We start from the raw sequence: 17,036 nt of genomic DNA, 5'->3' as shown, positions 1-17,036 counted from the left end.
AGAAGCAAAGAAACTGCATTTATTTTTTTTTTTTTTTTTTCTGAGCACAGATATTTGTAGTGACTTGCTCAACAGATAAGAGCCTGGGAAAAATGAGTGGACAGTTTGGGTCAGGATGTTATTAGAAGCAAATTTTGGTCTTCATACTGTTTATGCTATTCCAGCCACTCGTGAGATCACAGAAGCCTGCAGAGAAGGAAACAATGGAATTTGATGTTACACTGAACATCAAACAGGGTTGAAGGTTCTGTGACCTCTGCAAGTAATTAAAATAAAGCTTCAGTGGAAAATGGTAGGCTACTGCCACAGTTCCTGTTTTACAATTCATGACATTCCTTAAGGGGTTTAAAAGATGAGTCTGAATTATTCTTTGTGCTGCTGCAAAGTCTTTAGGAGAGTTTAGAAATCAAGTCATTCTCCTCAGAGCCATGGCAGGAATAGATATTGGATAGGTTAGGTTTGTCTCTCAAATGGGCCTATAATAACTGTTCATAAAAACTAAAAAAAAAAAAAAAACCTAAAAAAAAAAAAAAGGAAGAAAGGGAAATGCTTTTACTCTCAGATTCTCAGATACTCTTTCAACTACATAATAGTTTTGGTAGTATTTAAAGAGAAAAGTAAAGCTTTCTACATGTTTAAAAGCTCTCTGTCAGTGACTGCTGAGTTATCTCTGAGAGTGAACGAGTGCAGCTGTGCAAATGTAACACAGCAAATATGCACTTAATTGTGTCCTTTGGCCAGCAGAACATGTCTGTTGGTAATTAGTTCTTCCTCTACCAGACCCACTGGCATGTGAGCTCTCCTAGCGTGATTCTTGTTATTGTTCTCTCTGGCTCGTTCACTGTTGTTCTGGAAGGAAGGACGGAGCTGAAGGCATGAGTAATAGGAAATCTTAAGCTCTCACGTTCACCAAAGAGGAAAACATTTATTTAATCAGCCTAGAGCTTTACAAGCACTCAGAGAATAAAAGTTAGGCTTGTGGGAAGTGGGGGCAGAGGGGTTGGACTCAGAAAATACAGCTCTTGGCTTTTGAAGTGCTGTTACCCCTGGGTTAATTTCAGTGCAGGGACTTCTTCAGCTGGATTTTTGGGACAGGTTGTGTCAGCTTGTCTGCAGGTGTATTTGCAGCTCTTGGGTTGGAATAATTCTTGCAATACCCAGCACTGCTTTCCCTGACAGCCAGAAGTGACAGTACATTTTTGTCTTCAGGAGGTCCCCAAACAAGCAGAGTTTATCAAGTGAAGGCAGATGAGCACCGTGTGTGTTGGAGCATCAGCAGGGTGACAGGGTTGCACAGGAGCTCACAGGGTGGTGTTCAGCTGGTGCTTCAGGTACCTCCAAACCCTTTATTTACCTTTTAGACTGGTAGAGGTGTCTCAGCTGGGTGCACACAGTGTGTAACCCAGTGCCTCTGTTCTGCCACCTCTCACTCAGGACAGCTGAGTGAGAAGACAGAGCCTTTAATCCTCTCTCACCTCGACTGAAGAATGTTTGGGGCAAATGTGCACTTCATCAGTGTTTCCTGGAGGATTGAGGTGCAAACCTTTTGATGCACAGCACAGTAGCATGAGATCCCAGAAAGCTGCACACTGAACACACTGAATGAGGGTTTAGTAGCCCTATTAGGGCAAAAGCAGATGTCTCCAAAGTGTGAATATTTCATTGACTTGTAGATGCAAAAGTCTGTCCAAATACATTATAAATGACTGATTTTTAGCATCCATTTTCCCCGATGATCACAGCAAGTCAGGCATAGCAAGATGAGTCCTGAATTAGTTGAGATTCAGAATGTTCTCCAGCCAATACCTGCTGTAGGAAGGTAGAGTAGTAGAGTTTCTACACTCATGAGTTGTGGAAACATTACAGAGGCAGAAGACTCATGAAACTGTTTTGGAAGTGTTTAACAACAACTGCAGCTGCTCTGGTATGTCACTGCCCCAAAACCTCTCCAGTGCAGGGTGTGTTCTCACTTGGACATGCAGGGCTGTGTTATCTGGGGCGTGGTGTTCATTCATCATCACTCACACCAGGATAAAATTTATCCAGTTGTTTCAGTCTCAGGGAAAGACCTGATAAACTTGAAATTGATCCCTCTGGCTGTTGGGAAGAGGCAGGTGTACATGGTTTGAACTTTATTCCCTAGACAGTAGCTTATCAGAAATTTCCCCAGGAAAATTAAACTTCAGAGAGGCCACAGGTCTACACACAATAATGTGGTGCATTCTGGATTTCTTTATCTTATAAATTCCAGTCTTGAATGAAACTAGTTGGACACCTGAGAGGTTAAATAATTGCTAGGGAGAGTGAGAGATGAAGAAGGCAGCCAGTAATGAAAATGAGAGAGAATGAGCATTAACTGTGTTTTCTCTCTCAGTTCAATATTAGCTTTGTTGATGCAAGTCAAACATCATTTCTATGTTTTCTCCCTCATTAGCTTTTCTTCCTTGAGTAAGCAGATTTTGTAGTGACTTCTCATTTTCCCTTTTAATAGAGACCCTGTTTTGCCTGATAGCTCTAAATCTGCTTTACTAAGAACACCTAAATCCCATTACTCTGGTGGATTTTGTCCCTGAAGTGCAGGAATCCACAGTAAATGCAGGATCTGATTAAGAGAAGCACAGGATTTTTGCAGCTGAACAGTGAAATGTATAACTAAACTAACAGCACACTGAGTCGTCTTCTCTGGCCTTGTATTGCTGAAGTTCCTGGATGTGAGTTATTAAAATTGAATGGTGCAGCTTTGGCTGTAGAGCTGGGTGGTAGAGCTGATTTTCTGGTAGCTGTCAGGTACTTTAATCCATGTACTTCATCATCTAATATACATATATATGTATGTATGTCTCTGTGTGTGTGTGTGTGTGTGTATGTCTGTGTTTAAATAAAAAGCCTGTGTAATGAATGTCATATGTGAACCAAAAATATGTTGTTATTCTCCTCAATAGACAAAATGAAAGGTTGAATTTAGTAATGCTAATGGTCTTAAGTACAGTGAGGTAGGAGATAGTTTTGATGGCATTTTATAAGTCAGCTAGAGAGTAAACAATTGTTTTGTGCATATAGCATCTCAGTGGATGGGGAAAAATAGTGAAAAAGGACTTGAGGTTAATTTGTTTGGAAAGCCAGATACAAATTCAAAGACTTTTAGAATTCTTTACTTGTCACTATGAGGGGTCATTTTCTAGCATTAATAATTTTTCTATTTAAAAGCCTGATGTGGACACTTTGTGCATAGTTTATGATGTGGGGAAGCTAATGTATTGATTGCTTTGGTCTCCTGAAGAGAAGAAATCGCATTAATATTTATACCTTGATTTTTCCTGTCCTTATAGACCTGAAATCTGATCAGCTTTACCTATTAATGGTATCAATGTATTTAAGAGACTGAATGACTCAGTGGATTTGGATTTGGGTAACAGGATCTAGGGTATTTAGGACCTTTACAGCAGGAGTTCAAATTCAGCTCAGGCTGTCTGTGCTGGTGCAGCTTCTGAAGTCAGGGATCTGGGAATTAAATTAATGGTCCCAGAAGTGGCTCTGGAGAGGTTTTTTTACTAATACCCATGGCAGCAGTGTAGGGAAGAAGGCCGGGGAATGAAATGGCAGGTTGAAAACTCATTAATTGGCAAAATGAGGAGGCAGCATGTTCACCCAAATGAACTGCAGTGTGACATTCATTGCCTTGGACTGGTAGGTGATTTAAAAAGATGTTTGTCAAATCCTGGAGAACAGGTACCTTAGGATGTAGCTCCTAGCCAGGAGGACACTGATTGCTCTAATGGGAAGGTGTGAAGGGGAAGGGCTGTTCTGTGCTGCCTTTTCTCTTACAGGCTTTTCCCCAAGCAGCCTCTGCTGAGGACAGGGCAGACCTCAGGGCTGAAGCAGCATGGCACAGCTCACATCCTCAGTGCTATTGTCACATCATGAGGGCAGGGTTGTAGCAAAACAGGTGAACTAGAAGAAAAAGGGCAATGGTCGGCCAGCAAATTATGTATGCTCAGAAAACAATGCAATGCATTTGTCCCTCATGTTCCTTTTTTGTTTTTGTTTAGGCAGGTGACAAGCACTATCATCCAAGCTGTGCACGATGCAGCAGATGCAACCAAATGTTCACAGAAGGAGAAGAAATGTATCTGCAAGGTAAGGATGTCTCCATTGCAAAAGAAGAAAATCAGACATTGTGATTTTTCTGTCACAGACCTCAGGAATTTATAAACCGTCCCCATGTAGTATGTCCAAGGGGAACTATAGTCATCCTGTCCTCAGTAATGTTCTCATCTTTTTTCACTTGATACCCTTCTGCTCTATTAGGTGGCCATAACTGTGGCTTTGCAGGGACTCTGCACCCTTGCTGAGGCAGCCTGTGCTTGCTAAAAGATGAAATCTATTAGGCTGCCTCTGAATTTGCCATCTCATGGATAGTTATCCCCAGAATGGTTCTGTGAGATACCATACAAAGTGAAGGGATTTCCCCTGATTTCTGCTGATCAGTTTCTGTGCTATTCTGGATTCCACTCCAAACTGTGAAAGGCAAAGGAAAATCTTGCAGAAGCTGCAGTGAATTTGCTTTAAACCATGTAGACCTCATTTCTCATGCACATGGACAGAGTCTCTCCTGCAGTTTTTAATTATATTTTCTTCCCTTGCCTACCTCCCTTTTATCTGGTCATATATCTCTTTTTATTCCCATGTACCTCATTTATATATCTTTCTATAGCCGCCTCTTTCTTGTCTGTTCATCTGATTTTCATCTCTCCTTTATTGTGAAGAGTCTTGCACTCCCTGTTATTGCCAAGCTTGGCTTCTTTGTGATCATTTCACATAAAAAAGAATATTCTCTTTTCTTTGATGGAAAGGTATCCTTGTTCTGAATCCCACCTACTCTCTGAGAGGGTGGTATACTCACTATAAAGTTATTTTTATTGCTTGCTGTAGTATTACTGTTGGTAGAAGGATGTATACTACCCATTTATGTAAGCCAGAAATGATAGTGAAAAAGGCAGATACATGTTGGGATTCTTTATATTACACTTAGGTTAGAAAATTTGATGTACTTGAAAAGTAGAAGAATAGTGAAAGAAATATGAAAGTGTTGTCACAGCCATTTCTTGAAATCCTGAGAAGTTCTTACTGGAGGAGTTCCAAAATAGGATAATATTGTTGAGGCATTCCTTTGAAGCTGACTTGTTTTATTTTGTAGTTTGTCCTTCCTTGCAGTCCCTCTCTCTCATCTCTCCCTGACCTCATACCTCAGTCATCTTATTCCAGCTGTGCCCAGAGCAGGATGTGAAATGGTGGAGCTGCTCTGTTGGCAGGAGCAAGGAGAGGCTGGAAGAGGGCTGGGTGGGAGCTGCTGCTTTCTGATGGCAAATTGGAAAAACTAACTTGAAAGCAGCTCTTACAGCATCTGGCACATCTTAGTTTCCTCACATGATGGTGTGGTAAAGTACAGGCAGAGTTCAAAATGAGCTTCAAATCATCCTGTGCTGTCATTAATTAATAACAGCCACCTCCAGCTAGTGCCATTTGCACCAGTCTAGCACAGAGTGGGACTTTGGGTTAATTGGGCAGGTTTTGGTGCAAATCCTACAGATCAAAATAAGACAGAAGGTATCACTTTTACTTAAACTAGGCTGGAGTTTGTCCTGGACAAGTTCAGGTGGTAGGAAAGGGGAGAGGAGAGAAACCTGGCAGCAGCTTGATCTGCTGTTCTCTTCTCAGTGCACCTCTCTTTCTGTGGTTATGAATCAATGTTCCTGCTGCTCAGGGGAGGAGCACCTCAAAGTGCATTGCTTTATTGTTCACAGGATGTTTTCTGGCTGAATGCTGTAATTGCTGAGTGTGCTGCACACTGTGCTGCCAAAGCTTTCCTTGCTGAATTCAGCCTGCTTGGAAGTGTGAGGACCTAAAAGCCTTTCCTGTGCAAAGCTCTCAGCTGAAATGCATATCCTGGCTCCATCCAAATCACTGCCCCCAGGGTGCAGAATAACAGCATTCCAAGCATTTCTCTGAAACAGAAATACAACACCACAACAATAAAGCTAGAACAAAAATCATGTTGTTGATAAAATACACAAAAATAGGTGGCTCCCATCTCACTTGTAATTGTCCACTCCCTAGAATAGGAAAGCACTGTCTTGGTATTGCTTTGTATAATAGAGAAGCCTGGCAGGATTGTGGCATGAACTTGTATTAGAAATGTTGGGAAACTGCAAAAAGAGAACATGGACAAACAAGCTCTCTGTCTTGGGGCTTTCTATGTTAAGGATGGCTGGAATAATGCTGGCAGAAACACTCTGGCTTGGCACTGCTCCAATACATGAAGCAGCACCAGAACTTCTCTTTCCCATTGACTTCCTGGTAATACATTCTTTTATGGGCTGCCCCACAAGGCTGATCTAGGATTGCCCAGTACTTAGAGGGATACTGGTGTTGAAATAATGGTATGTGCAAAGTTGAAAGCTGAATAAATGAGCATGCCAGTTGGTGTTTGCCAGGTAAGCAAACAAACATATGTTAAGAATGGAAATAATCACAATTTGCTGTTTCCAGCAGTAAAAGAGAGGAGTGATGCAGCTTGAGAGTTTGCACCCTTGCAAGCATTTCAAAACAGTTTGGATAAATAGTATCTACAAAATGCAGGTGGCTCTGAGTTCAAGATCACAAAAAACATGCACATTTAACTTTTTAATCCTACTCTGTCTGATTTGGGTTTTTGAATGTCCCATCTTTCAAATCTCTTTATCATTTTTTGAAAGGAACTCTACAACCCTTAGCTAGGTTTCACCATGAAAATGACATCCAGGTTCCTGTATTTCTTGTTCACTTTCAGCATTCCCACAGGGTGTCCCAGTTTGTGATAAATACTGCCCAAAATGCAGTGACAGCTTTCTCACTGATGGTAGGGAAAGTTTAACAGAAAAGAATCTGTTAGAGAAACTGTTAAATTTGGGAAGACTCCTAAGATCATCAACTCCTGCCATTAATCTAACGTGAGATACAGAGGAATGGGGATCATTTTTCTCAAGGCCACACAGGAAGGAAACTCAGAGCTGGATTTGAGACTTGAACTAAAATCTTCTGAGTCTTAGTTCATCCTTGAGCAAGAGGTGTCATATTCAGAGGAGTATTACTCAGACCACTTCTTTTAACAAGAACTTACAGCCTTATAACCTGCACTCTGCTCCTCCTGCTGGCCAGGGCACAGCTCCCTCTGATCCTGCAGGCTCTGCAGGGTCCTGGCTCTGAGGCTGCTGTTTGTTTACAGAGAAGGCTCTCGGTGCACTTCTCCCTGGTGTCTGATGGCTTCCCTCTGCCAAAGGCACAGTTTCTTCTTCCTCAGCCTAGACTCACAGCCAGACACCTCAGACCTTGCTCCAGAGTCACAGCATTCTCTCCTCTCCTGGTGATGGCTGTGCTGTGCACTGCTGGGCAGTGAAACGATCCCTGCTGCTCTTTACTTCTGCACCAAGCCATGTTAGAAGAAAGTCTCCAGGGCCCCTGACACATCCTTCTCCTGTCCTCTGAGGGTGGGGTTTCCTCTGGCTGCTTTTGAGCTAATAGTCACCAGCAGGAGACCTGGGCTTGGCTCTGTTTGGTTTCTCTGTGGGCAGAGGCAAGAGGTGATGTTCCCCCCTGAAGACAGTCAGGGCTCTGGGTTGGCTTTGTGGTGACTGGAATGAAGGATGAATCTGGTTGCAGCTGCAGTCAGTGTTAAAAATCAGTGTTAGTCTCTGCTCTGTTTTATCTTGGCCAATGCCTTCAGCAGCTTTCCAGCAGTGACCACAGTTTACACTCTGTTTCAGAGGGCAGCTGAAATGGGATGGAAATGCCCCTGACATCACACAGTCCTTGAGGACAGCAGGATATTCCTACTTTACAGCATAAGAAAGAATCTCATATTTTGGGAAACAAACGGTAGAGGACTTGACTTTTTTAGTAGGATATATAGCTGGAATATGCTGTGTGGAAGCCCCAGTGCCACACACCAGGGCACAGGGTAGAAGTGCTGTGTGTGCCAATGGCAGGTTTGGTGTGCTGGGATCCAGGGAGAGGCTCTCACGTGCAGCTGTGCACCACCTGTCATCCTGGGCTCTCACACACTGCCACTGGGTCACACACAGCCCTGGCTCTTGCACTGGCAATTTTTTTAATTTTGCTTTTCCTTATGCATTTTGCATAAGGGAAGGTGTGATCTGAGTAGTACTTTGCAGTAACTGAGTATGATACCTATTTATCAATGGACTTACAATCAGTAATTCCTTTCTAAGTGCAGGGCAGTACATAAGGGGAGAACAGATCAGGTAACTGTGGCCCAGTTCCTTTGCTCTTACCCTCCAGCCTGCCAGAGGAATCCTCTCTCTTTCAGCTCCTCCAGCTGGTGCTTGCTGACTGTTGCTGATTGGGGCTGCTTGAGTTTTAATTAAGAATGTGTGCAAAGTGCTTTGACAGCCTCAGGACAAAGCTGCTGTAGGTACACCAAGGATTTGAATACTTTTTGTTTCCCTTGTATTTCCCATGAGCTAGACCTTAATGTGAATGAACTCTCAGTTCATACAGATTCAGCATCTGATGCAATGAAGAGATTCTCTTTAATAACTGGCTTGCAATGAGCAGAAGTCACCTGCTTTGCCCTGAATAAAGCTGTGTTTGTCCTCCCTCAGGTTCCACTGTCTGGCATCCCGACTGTAAGCAAACCACTAAGTCTGAGGAGAAACTCCGGGTAAGCTGAACTCATGGCTCACTGACACACCATGCCTTTTGCACACACAATAATTGAATGTTGTTTTTAAAAGAGTGACTTTTTCCATGTTTTTTTTGCATAGCTGTCACAACTCTGGCAGAATATACAGTGGAGGCACTTCAGAGGTATTGCTCTGATTTTTAGGCTTACCACCTTCACATACCTGTCTCAGTGCACTGCCTTAAAGATAGTGTCATTTACTGACATACAGACGTGGCCAAGTATCTAAGACACTTCATTTCATATCTCAATTGTTGTGAGAGAGACTCCTAAGGAGAAGATATGAACAGGGCAAATGCTATCATATATTTTAGTGGTTTTGCACATCTGTGTAATTGCTCTATAGTTCTCCCCTGTTCTGCGTGGTTATTTGCAGCATTTAGACAAGATGAACTCTTGTTTCTTTGCCATCCAAGTGAGCCTCAACCTAAAGTGGTCCTGATTTGAATGCCAAAAAGAGCCACAGTTACCCTTGGAGTTACATCAGCATATACAGACAAACTTTCTGGGTCAAATCCTCGGTGACAATAATGCTGCACTGATACATGCTAGAGCCTGGCTTTTTGCATGAACCAGGCAATTCTGAGCCCTTATTCACTGATTCATCCTCTGGACAATTTTCTCTTTTTGATGTCTCAGTTGGTCCCTAGAATTTTGCTCATTTTCCAGGATATGAATATTAGAGACTGTATATGAATAAATTATCTTTCAGATATGGAAACTATGAGTTACTGGTATGGAGATACCTGTGACATCCTGTGGGTTGTATTCTGTGTGGGTCTCATTCACAGGAAGCCACATCCTCTAGCATTTATTCCAGTACACTGGTCTGTAAAGCATCCCCCACAGAGAAGTTGTTATCCTCATAGGTAATGTGCAGGTAAAATGCTGTTGAGCAGGGTTAGTGTGGGCAAAACCATAACTGGCCCTAGATGGGCATGTGGTCTAGAATGGCCAAACCTCAGTGCAGGTACCATCCGGCTCTCACACATTGCCCTGTCCTGACGTTTTGTAAGAGAATGGAAAATGATGCCAGACTGGATTTTCTTCCTCATTTAATGGTTTGAATGTAAGACAGTATTTTGGCCATGCTTAAGTGTCAGAATGCTTTTGCCTTGTAGTACTTGGTTGCAGTACAATGCCTCCCTTTCACTTGGACCCAGGAGTTTTATCAAAGCACTCCTGACTACACTGTGGCCCTTATTAGCCTTCTCCAGCTGACCTCATAAATCAGTTTGCTTGTTTCCATTCCCCATGGAAATGGCTGTAGTCCTCTTCAAGTATTTCCCTTTTTGTCAGTATTCTCCCCCCGCAGCTAATTTTAATTGAAGTGAGGGAAATAAATGGAATCACTCACCTGCAAGGCATTGCCTAAGTGAGGAAGAGGATGTGAAGCTGAAGAAGGCAGCTTGAGGGAGCATCTGAGCAGTGTGACAGCAGAGCTGTCCTGCAGCACCATGCTCCTGGAGAAGACCTTCATAGGTTTAATAGGTCCTTTAAAGGCATTGATGAATGCACCATACTGAAGCTGGCTGAGATGCACCATTTTTAGCTTCTATGATACATCATAGATTGTCTGCTCTGGTGCAAAGTCAGAACCTTATTTTAATATCAGCTGGAGTTGACTTTGATGACTTTGACATGTGCTTCATCCTGTTGACCTAAATGAAGACAGTAGCAAACAGGTAGGTACAGAAACAAACAAAACTGGGAGTACTATCTGCTATTTGAGCGTGTCAGCACTAAATTGGGATATGTACTTTGATTGAATTTTAGTTTTTTATTCAGAGTCAGGCCTAGATTTTCTGGTGGTTCTGCAAAAAGCCAGTGCCATTGCCTATTTGCTTGCTGGGTTTCCTTTCCCTGTAGAACAAACCAAAACAAAAACCCTTTTATCACTGAAGTAACTTCAGAAGTTTTCAGCAAGTTCTGTTTTCTCTCAGTGACTGAATTGTGATATAAACTAATCAGCATTTGAGCTGGTCAAGATCTGAGAGGGAGTTCATAAAAGCAATGGTTGCTTTAGATCTTTTCCCCATGGATATTTGAGGAAGTTTGCAAAGACAAAACAAGCAGAAAACAAAGCAACCATATGCATCTTACAAAAATATATAGTTTGGTGTTTATTTACAACTGTCTGGCTGTTATGATTCTGCAGCAGTCAGTAAGTAACAGAAACTATAACACAAGCAGATGATAAAAACTTAATTAAAAAAAGAGCTTAACCACTGAACTGGGGAAACTGCTTTCCTTTTCACTCATTTTTCCCTTTTGTGTTCCATGACAGCATTCCTCATCTGAGTTCTTTTATCCAAAGAGTCTGGTTCTGCGCAGGCCACGCTCTGCAGAGGTTTGCTGTTGTGTTTTCATAGTGTTGATAATGATCTTCTTTACTGAGAAGATTCCTCATTACTGTCATTTGCTGCGCTTGCTACTACTCCTGCCACACAGCTTTCCTGCTATCACTTGCCACCATGGGCACTGACGCTGTATTTTGCATCACTTGTTTCAGTGTTGCTTGTTAATTCTCACATTTTTTTAATTTTGTTTAATGAAATGCTTACAATTAACTGTTTTATTTTAGATTCAATGAGCTTTTGGGGTCTGTAGTATTGGTCTTCCAGTATTTCAGAGAGTTTTCCTTCTGAAACAAAAAATTAAGTGTACATACGAAGCAAATTAAAATGGTAAAAAATATCTGACTTTAAAGTGATGGTTAAAAAGAAATAGTTTTCCATGAACAATGACTTAGGTTTTTAGGGGGAAAAAAGCCATCAGTTAGGTTGCTTCCTATTTTTTTTATATATATATTGACCAACTACCCATGAATACTTTAGTTGAGAAAATGCTAACAAAACCCCAGGTTTGGATATATTCTATGTGCTGCCTGAGAGCATTTGCCTCTCTAGTCTGGTGCATGTTCACATCTGAGTTGCAAGGTCCTTTTTGTGCTCCTGACTCTGGAGTAGCTGTCTTCTTTCAGATTTTACTGAGTTTGTTTTGCACCTACAACCACCACCCAATTCCATTTCTTCTCCCTCAGAGCAGTGTTTATTTGTTGGTTGTGTCAGCTGTGGGCTGTGTGGCTGTGCTGGTGCAGGTGCACCTGAGGTGGTTTTCAGCTGGTGATGGAGTCAGAGTGCCCTGGTGCAGACCTGGCGCAGGCTGGCAGCAGGCAGAGTCCATGCTCCTGGATTTCCTTGGTGTTGGTTTGAGCACCCCTCACATCCTTCATGGCAGAGTAGATTCAGTTCTGTGATTCAGTGGGGATTAATGCAAGCCCTTTGCCCTTTGTCCTGCACAGTGGTTTAGTTACCTAACTACTATTGAACACCTCTCTCTCTGTTAGCTACAGATCTGTGTATCAAGAAAATGCAGTACAAAGATGTGTTATCAGTGCTCCTAAGGACAGCAGTGTCTCTTCAGTCCTAGGCTTTATGGAATAAAATTTTGGAATCTGAGAACAGAAAACTGTGGGACCATTTCACTCATCCTTTAGGCCAACGTAGTAGACTTTTTGCATTTGGCTTAGTGCACATAAGTCTGAGTTTCCAGCATTGAAATCCAGGAGCTTCAGGATTAAAAACCCAAATTCTATTCAGTGTATTAGAAAAACATGCAAGGCAAAATAGGAGCAGCCCATGGTAAAATACAGTGTGTTCTCCTTCTTGCTTTGTAGACTGTGTAGGGTGCAAATAACTTAGGGTCAGATGAATATCCTCTTGTGTAAATTTGGTCAGTATTAAATGCTGTTTAGATTTACATGGTGATTCTACAAAGTGTAACTCAAGGCAGATTTTGTCTTCAAGTCTTTTTCTACAGAGTAGACAAAGTACAAAGGTACTGTCCCTGTTGTTGCTATAAAAGTGGGCCAAAGGCTTGAATCTACATGAAATTTACAGTTAGAAAATGGTAGGGTGAAATCCACTGAATTCTCTGAAAGCTTGTATTGAATTCAGTATGTTCTGGACTTCCCACTTTATTTTCTTGTTCTTCCAACTTAACTTACTCTTGATGAAGGCTGAGTTTGCATGAGTAGTATTGTAGAAGTTTGTTTGGTACCAACATATCTTCAGTGATTACTTGCTGAAAATTCATTCTCCCTTCTGGCCTTTATGTCCAGAAAGGAAAGAAAAATTAGTCATAACCTATTAATATCTGTGTCTGTGTGAGTTTGAACTAAACCTGTTGACTAGTTTTGTCTTGATGTATATTTAGTGTAGAGAAATAAGGAATGCATGAATTTCAAGGAAACAGTCTTGTACAGAGAAGGGTACACTTAAACCAGCAGAGAGGCACAAAGAATGCTGTCATTGAGGGACTTTGTTGGTCTTGCACAGCCATTGAAAATTACAGAAATCTATAGGAAATCCATATTTTATGAGCCCTGGTTCCAAATCCTAATCAACTGTAAAATCTTGCAATTGATAGAGCAGGTAGTCAGTGTAAAAAGTGTTGTACTGAGAAAGTCAAATCCCTTACTGTTGCTAAGTCTGCTCAGGACAAGAAATTCCATCTTAATCTTCTATTTATTTAAAATATGCTTCACTTAAAGTAGCTTCTGAGGTTTAGAGAATTTTCTTAAGCTATAATGTTAAATGTTATTAAGTGAAAACATATTCATTCTTCTGCAGCTATTATCACCGCCTTGCATAATGAACTCTATCAAAAAATTAAGGCAGGTACTGTAAATGGTGACGATGCCTTTGTAAAAGCATAGTGCATCCATTTGGCCAGATGTTCTTGGGATCAGTTTTGATCTGGTTGCCTGCACCTGTAAGTCTTTACAGAGCATGATGCTGAACATCTGTACTTGAGAATGCCAGAGCCACCACATTGTAGCAGCACCTGGATGATGTGAATGGCTCTAGTGGGGACTTTTTTTTTTTAAGAAGTTATTTCTTTAGATGATGTACTGTGCATGATGACATAACAAACAGGGGTAAATGCAGATGAACATCTTAAGCTTTGTAGTCTAATAGTGAAATATCAAGTTAATCAGTTTGGGGCATCTGCATGGGTGATCTGGTAATTGAGCACTCAATTCACGATGAACCTTAGAGGATGAGCATGGCAGTTGGTATTCTCTCCATCAATCTGCAAATGAAACTGGTAAAGAACTTTTGTGTTGAAGGTAAATGCATGGAATGAAGAACAAAAACAAAAATAAGAAGTCTCTGATAAAGTGGGAAATACTGAGAAATTTTGCAAATACATTAGATGCTTTGTGATCTGTTTTTTTCTTTTGGCTCCTTTAATGACATGCATGAATTTTTCTTGACTTAATTTTTTAATTTTTTTTTTCATATACTTCATAGACTTTCTGTATTTGGTACAGACATCCTGTATTGGTATATTTAGTACTGCTACATCCATTTGTGTGGAAGAGGAAAGGAAAAAAGATGACTCTTGAACTCTAAGAAAATGTGGAGAAGCCATGTACCACCAGAAAAGAAAAAGAAGATTAGCTCTTCATAGAAATTTCCCTTAAATTTCTCTACACAAAGGTGGCTTTATAAAAGGCTGTATTTGAATCCTTCAAGGAAAAGAACAATCATATAAAAAATGTTTCATATCTCTTTGTAGAAGGAGTAAGGCAGCTTGTTTTGTTGCTGGGAGTGTAGAACAAGTGTCACACGGCTCTTGTGATGGAAGTAAATACCTCTAAATTATTGCATCCATATTAAAGATTGTGTCCTTTTTCTTCACCTTTTTCTTTGAATAACGTGTGAAAGAGATGCACTGGTGTTATCTCCAGATCTCCATTGTTAAAGGTTACATCAGGGCCAGCCCTATTCCTGTTTTAGCTCTGCTCTGATCAGCTCCCCTCCAGGATGGAATTTACACCCCAGTGCAGTTACATCAATAGAGAACTTGACCTCCAGAGTCTCTTGCCACCTGTGTAACACACAGAGTCACAATGGTGTTACACAGGGTCAGGGATCAAAGTGTAACGTTCAGTCTAATAAAAGCCACACCAGGTCACAGATTTTCCAACAGGAGCTTTTATGGGCCTCATAGGAGAGGAACCAACCGTAGCAACTAAAAGTATGTCAGAGGAACAGCTTATATCAAGGAATCTTTGGTGTATGTTTGTTAAAGCAAGCAGCATAATTGTTTTTAAGTGCAATGCAATTGTCTTTAGGGGAAAGTGCAAAGCTGTGAAGGATTCCAGACCATATGGGAAGAAGCAGGGTAGGAAAGAGCCATCTGTGATGGAAACAGCCTGTGTAACTCAAAATAAGAAATAGGGCAGAGTGAGGCAGAAAGGGTGAGAGTAGATGTACGAGTCCTTTTTCATGCACTGTCTTCAAGGGTGTGTTTAGAAATAAGCAAGGAACAGGACTGGGAGCTGCTGGAGGAGCTCAGAGTTGCAAATCTGCTTGGATTCAGCTCCTCAGGGCAGAAGCAGTGTGTGCTCAGGCCGTGGCTGGCAGCAGGGTGTCCTGACCAGGCAGTGGGGAGCTTTGCAATAGGCAGAAGGTAAAATCGATGTACACAGAAAATAGAAAACTGGTTTAAAGGGTGTCATTCCTGGCTCATGGCCTTGTTAATGGGATGGTGAAGAGGAACTTGGAACAGAAACACAGTGAGGAAATGAAGAACAGGTGCTACAACTTGCCAGTCCATCTGACAATTCCTCTTGTACTCCAGGGTTAAGAGCACCTAAGAAATTATTACCAGGATATGGCTGAATCTACTTAAGGTGTCTAACTTTATTTGGTAAATTCACTGAAGTGATAAATGCAAGTGAATTTTCCTTAAACAAAAAGGTTTTCAGCAGTGATACTAAGAGATGGAACTAAGGAGCTGGAGTGAGGACTGAGAATTTCTTGTTTTTGAGGCAATTATAAAAGATCCAAAGGGCCTGCCAAATGGGAATAAGCCATAACTGCCTCTAACACTTGTTTTCCTACAACAGGGAAAACTGAGCAGACAAAACTCCCAAAGTATGTCTGCCAAAAGCCAAAGGTAACAGAGACACCCCTAAAAGTACCTCAAGTACTTAATACTGTTCCCTATGTTGTAATGAAAACAATTGTTTTCCATAGTAACTGCAGCAACATGTTACATGTGTTCCACTCAAACAGAGTGAAATGGAAGAATGGAAGGGGGAATAAAGTGTTTCTCAACAGCAGCCAGATTTTCCAGCTCAATTCTTGTAACATTTCCATGAAACAAGTGCTTCTTGTTGGGTTTATTGGTTTGGGAGGAGCTTAAGGGCAGATGAGAAAATTCTGTTCCCTTTTGAGATGTAGGAATTTGCAGCCTCAGAGAGAAAAGAAAAGAAACGTGTAAAGGTCCAGCTGAGAAAGTGTTCTCAAACATGCTCTGGAGAGGACTTCGTCAGTCCACAGCTACATCTGCTCTCTGTTTGATCTGAATCTTACGTTTTTTGGTGGAACGTATTCAAAGCCTTTTGTTTCTCTAACCCTCCCAGAATGTGGTGATTTAATTTTCAGAATTGAAGTCAGAGAAAGCCTGCTGTATAATCCATGACTAGTCTTCAGCACTTTATATACAGATGGTTCCAATAGCTTCTCTGGCTTTGAAATTAAAAGTAGAAAGTCTCTGGGGTCAGTTGAAGGCTCCTTCAGGAAATGTATGCTGAGAGGTAAGATAGGTCCAGTAGCCTTTTTGTGTTCATCCAGTATTTCCTATGAAACAATGAGCCAGGCTGTCAAGCCTTATTTCTCTTCAGGTGTGCCTGAAGGTCCCTTAGTCCAGGGGGCCTAATGTCACAAGCTGATGAGATAAGGACTGTTTTCCAGGATTTAATTTTAAGTGACTTCAAGGTATCCCACTGCACTGGTGTCATCAGAGTCTTGTGCTGACACAAAGTTTTGTGATGGGATTTGGTTCTTTGAAGTCAGTTAGGGAGCAAAAATTGTTGATGGTTTCTCAGTTTCAGTTGGGATGTTGTTGACTTGACTACCTTTGTGTATGTGCTGTGTGCCAAGTTTAGCAGTAATCATCACAGTAACCAGGGAGACTTTTGATCAAATAGAATACCTTGCAAATTCATCAGGTTTTCAGGATCCCCACAGGTCATCAGTTGTTTTCTCTCCTCTCACAGAACTTCCCCCAGGGAATCAGTGTCTGTTTAGTCCTGAAAACGTGTTGGAAAATCTACTATATATAGCAACACTGGCTCTGTAGGGATGAGAGTGTTCTCATGAGTTTCAGTTTTCAGGACATTGTCATTAAACATGACTTTTGCAGTATGGTGAATCATGACTCTGCAACCAACATTTGACTTCCCTGCTGCATCTTGGTTGTGCTGCAGATGTAGGGA

At 41.4% G+C, this 17,036-nt stretch overlaps 1 protein-coding gene across 9 annotated transcripts in view; it reads left to right on the top strand.

Moving 5' to 3' along the window:
* Nucleotides 1–17,036, top strand: part of ABLIM1 (actin binding LIM protein 1) — a 191,017-nt gene that overhangs the window by 135,345 nt on the left and 38,636 nt on the right. For all 9 annotated transcript variants that reach the window (XM_026799557.2, XM_074545274.1, XM_074545275.1 and 6 more), the window contains exons 7-9: nt 4,050–4,137; nt 8,661–8,719; nt 11,028–11,090. In XM_026799557.2, the coding sequence (XP_026655358.2) occupies nt 4,050–4,137; nt 8,661–8,719; nt 11,028–11,090 (210 nt within the window). The remainder of the gene's footprint in view (nt 1–4,049; nt 4,138–8,660; nt 8,720–11,027; nt 11,091–17,036) is intronic.

Source organism: Zonotrichia albicollis, chromosome 7, assembly GCF_047830755.1.
Source record: "Zonotrichia albicollis isolate bZonAlb1 chromosome 7, bZonAlb1.hap1, whole genome shotgun sequence".
Taxonomy (NCBI): Eukaryota; Metazoa; Chordata; class Aves; order Passeriformes; family Passerellidae; genus Zonotrichia; species Zonotrichia albicollis.
The sequence above is the reverse complement of the archived record's forward strand: the minus strand, read 5'-3'. Positions and strand labels throughout refer to the sequence as shown.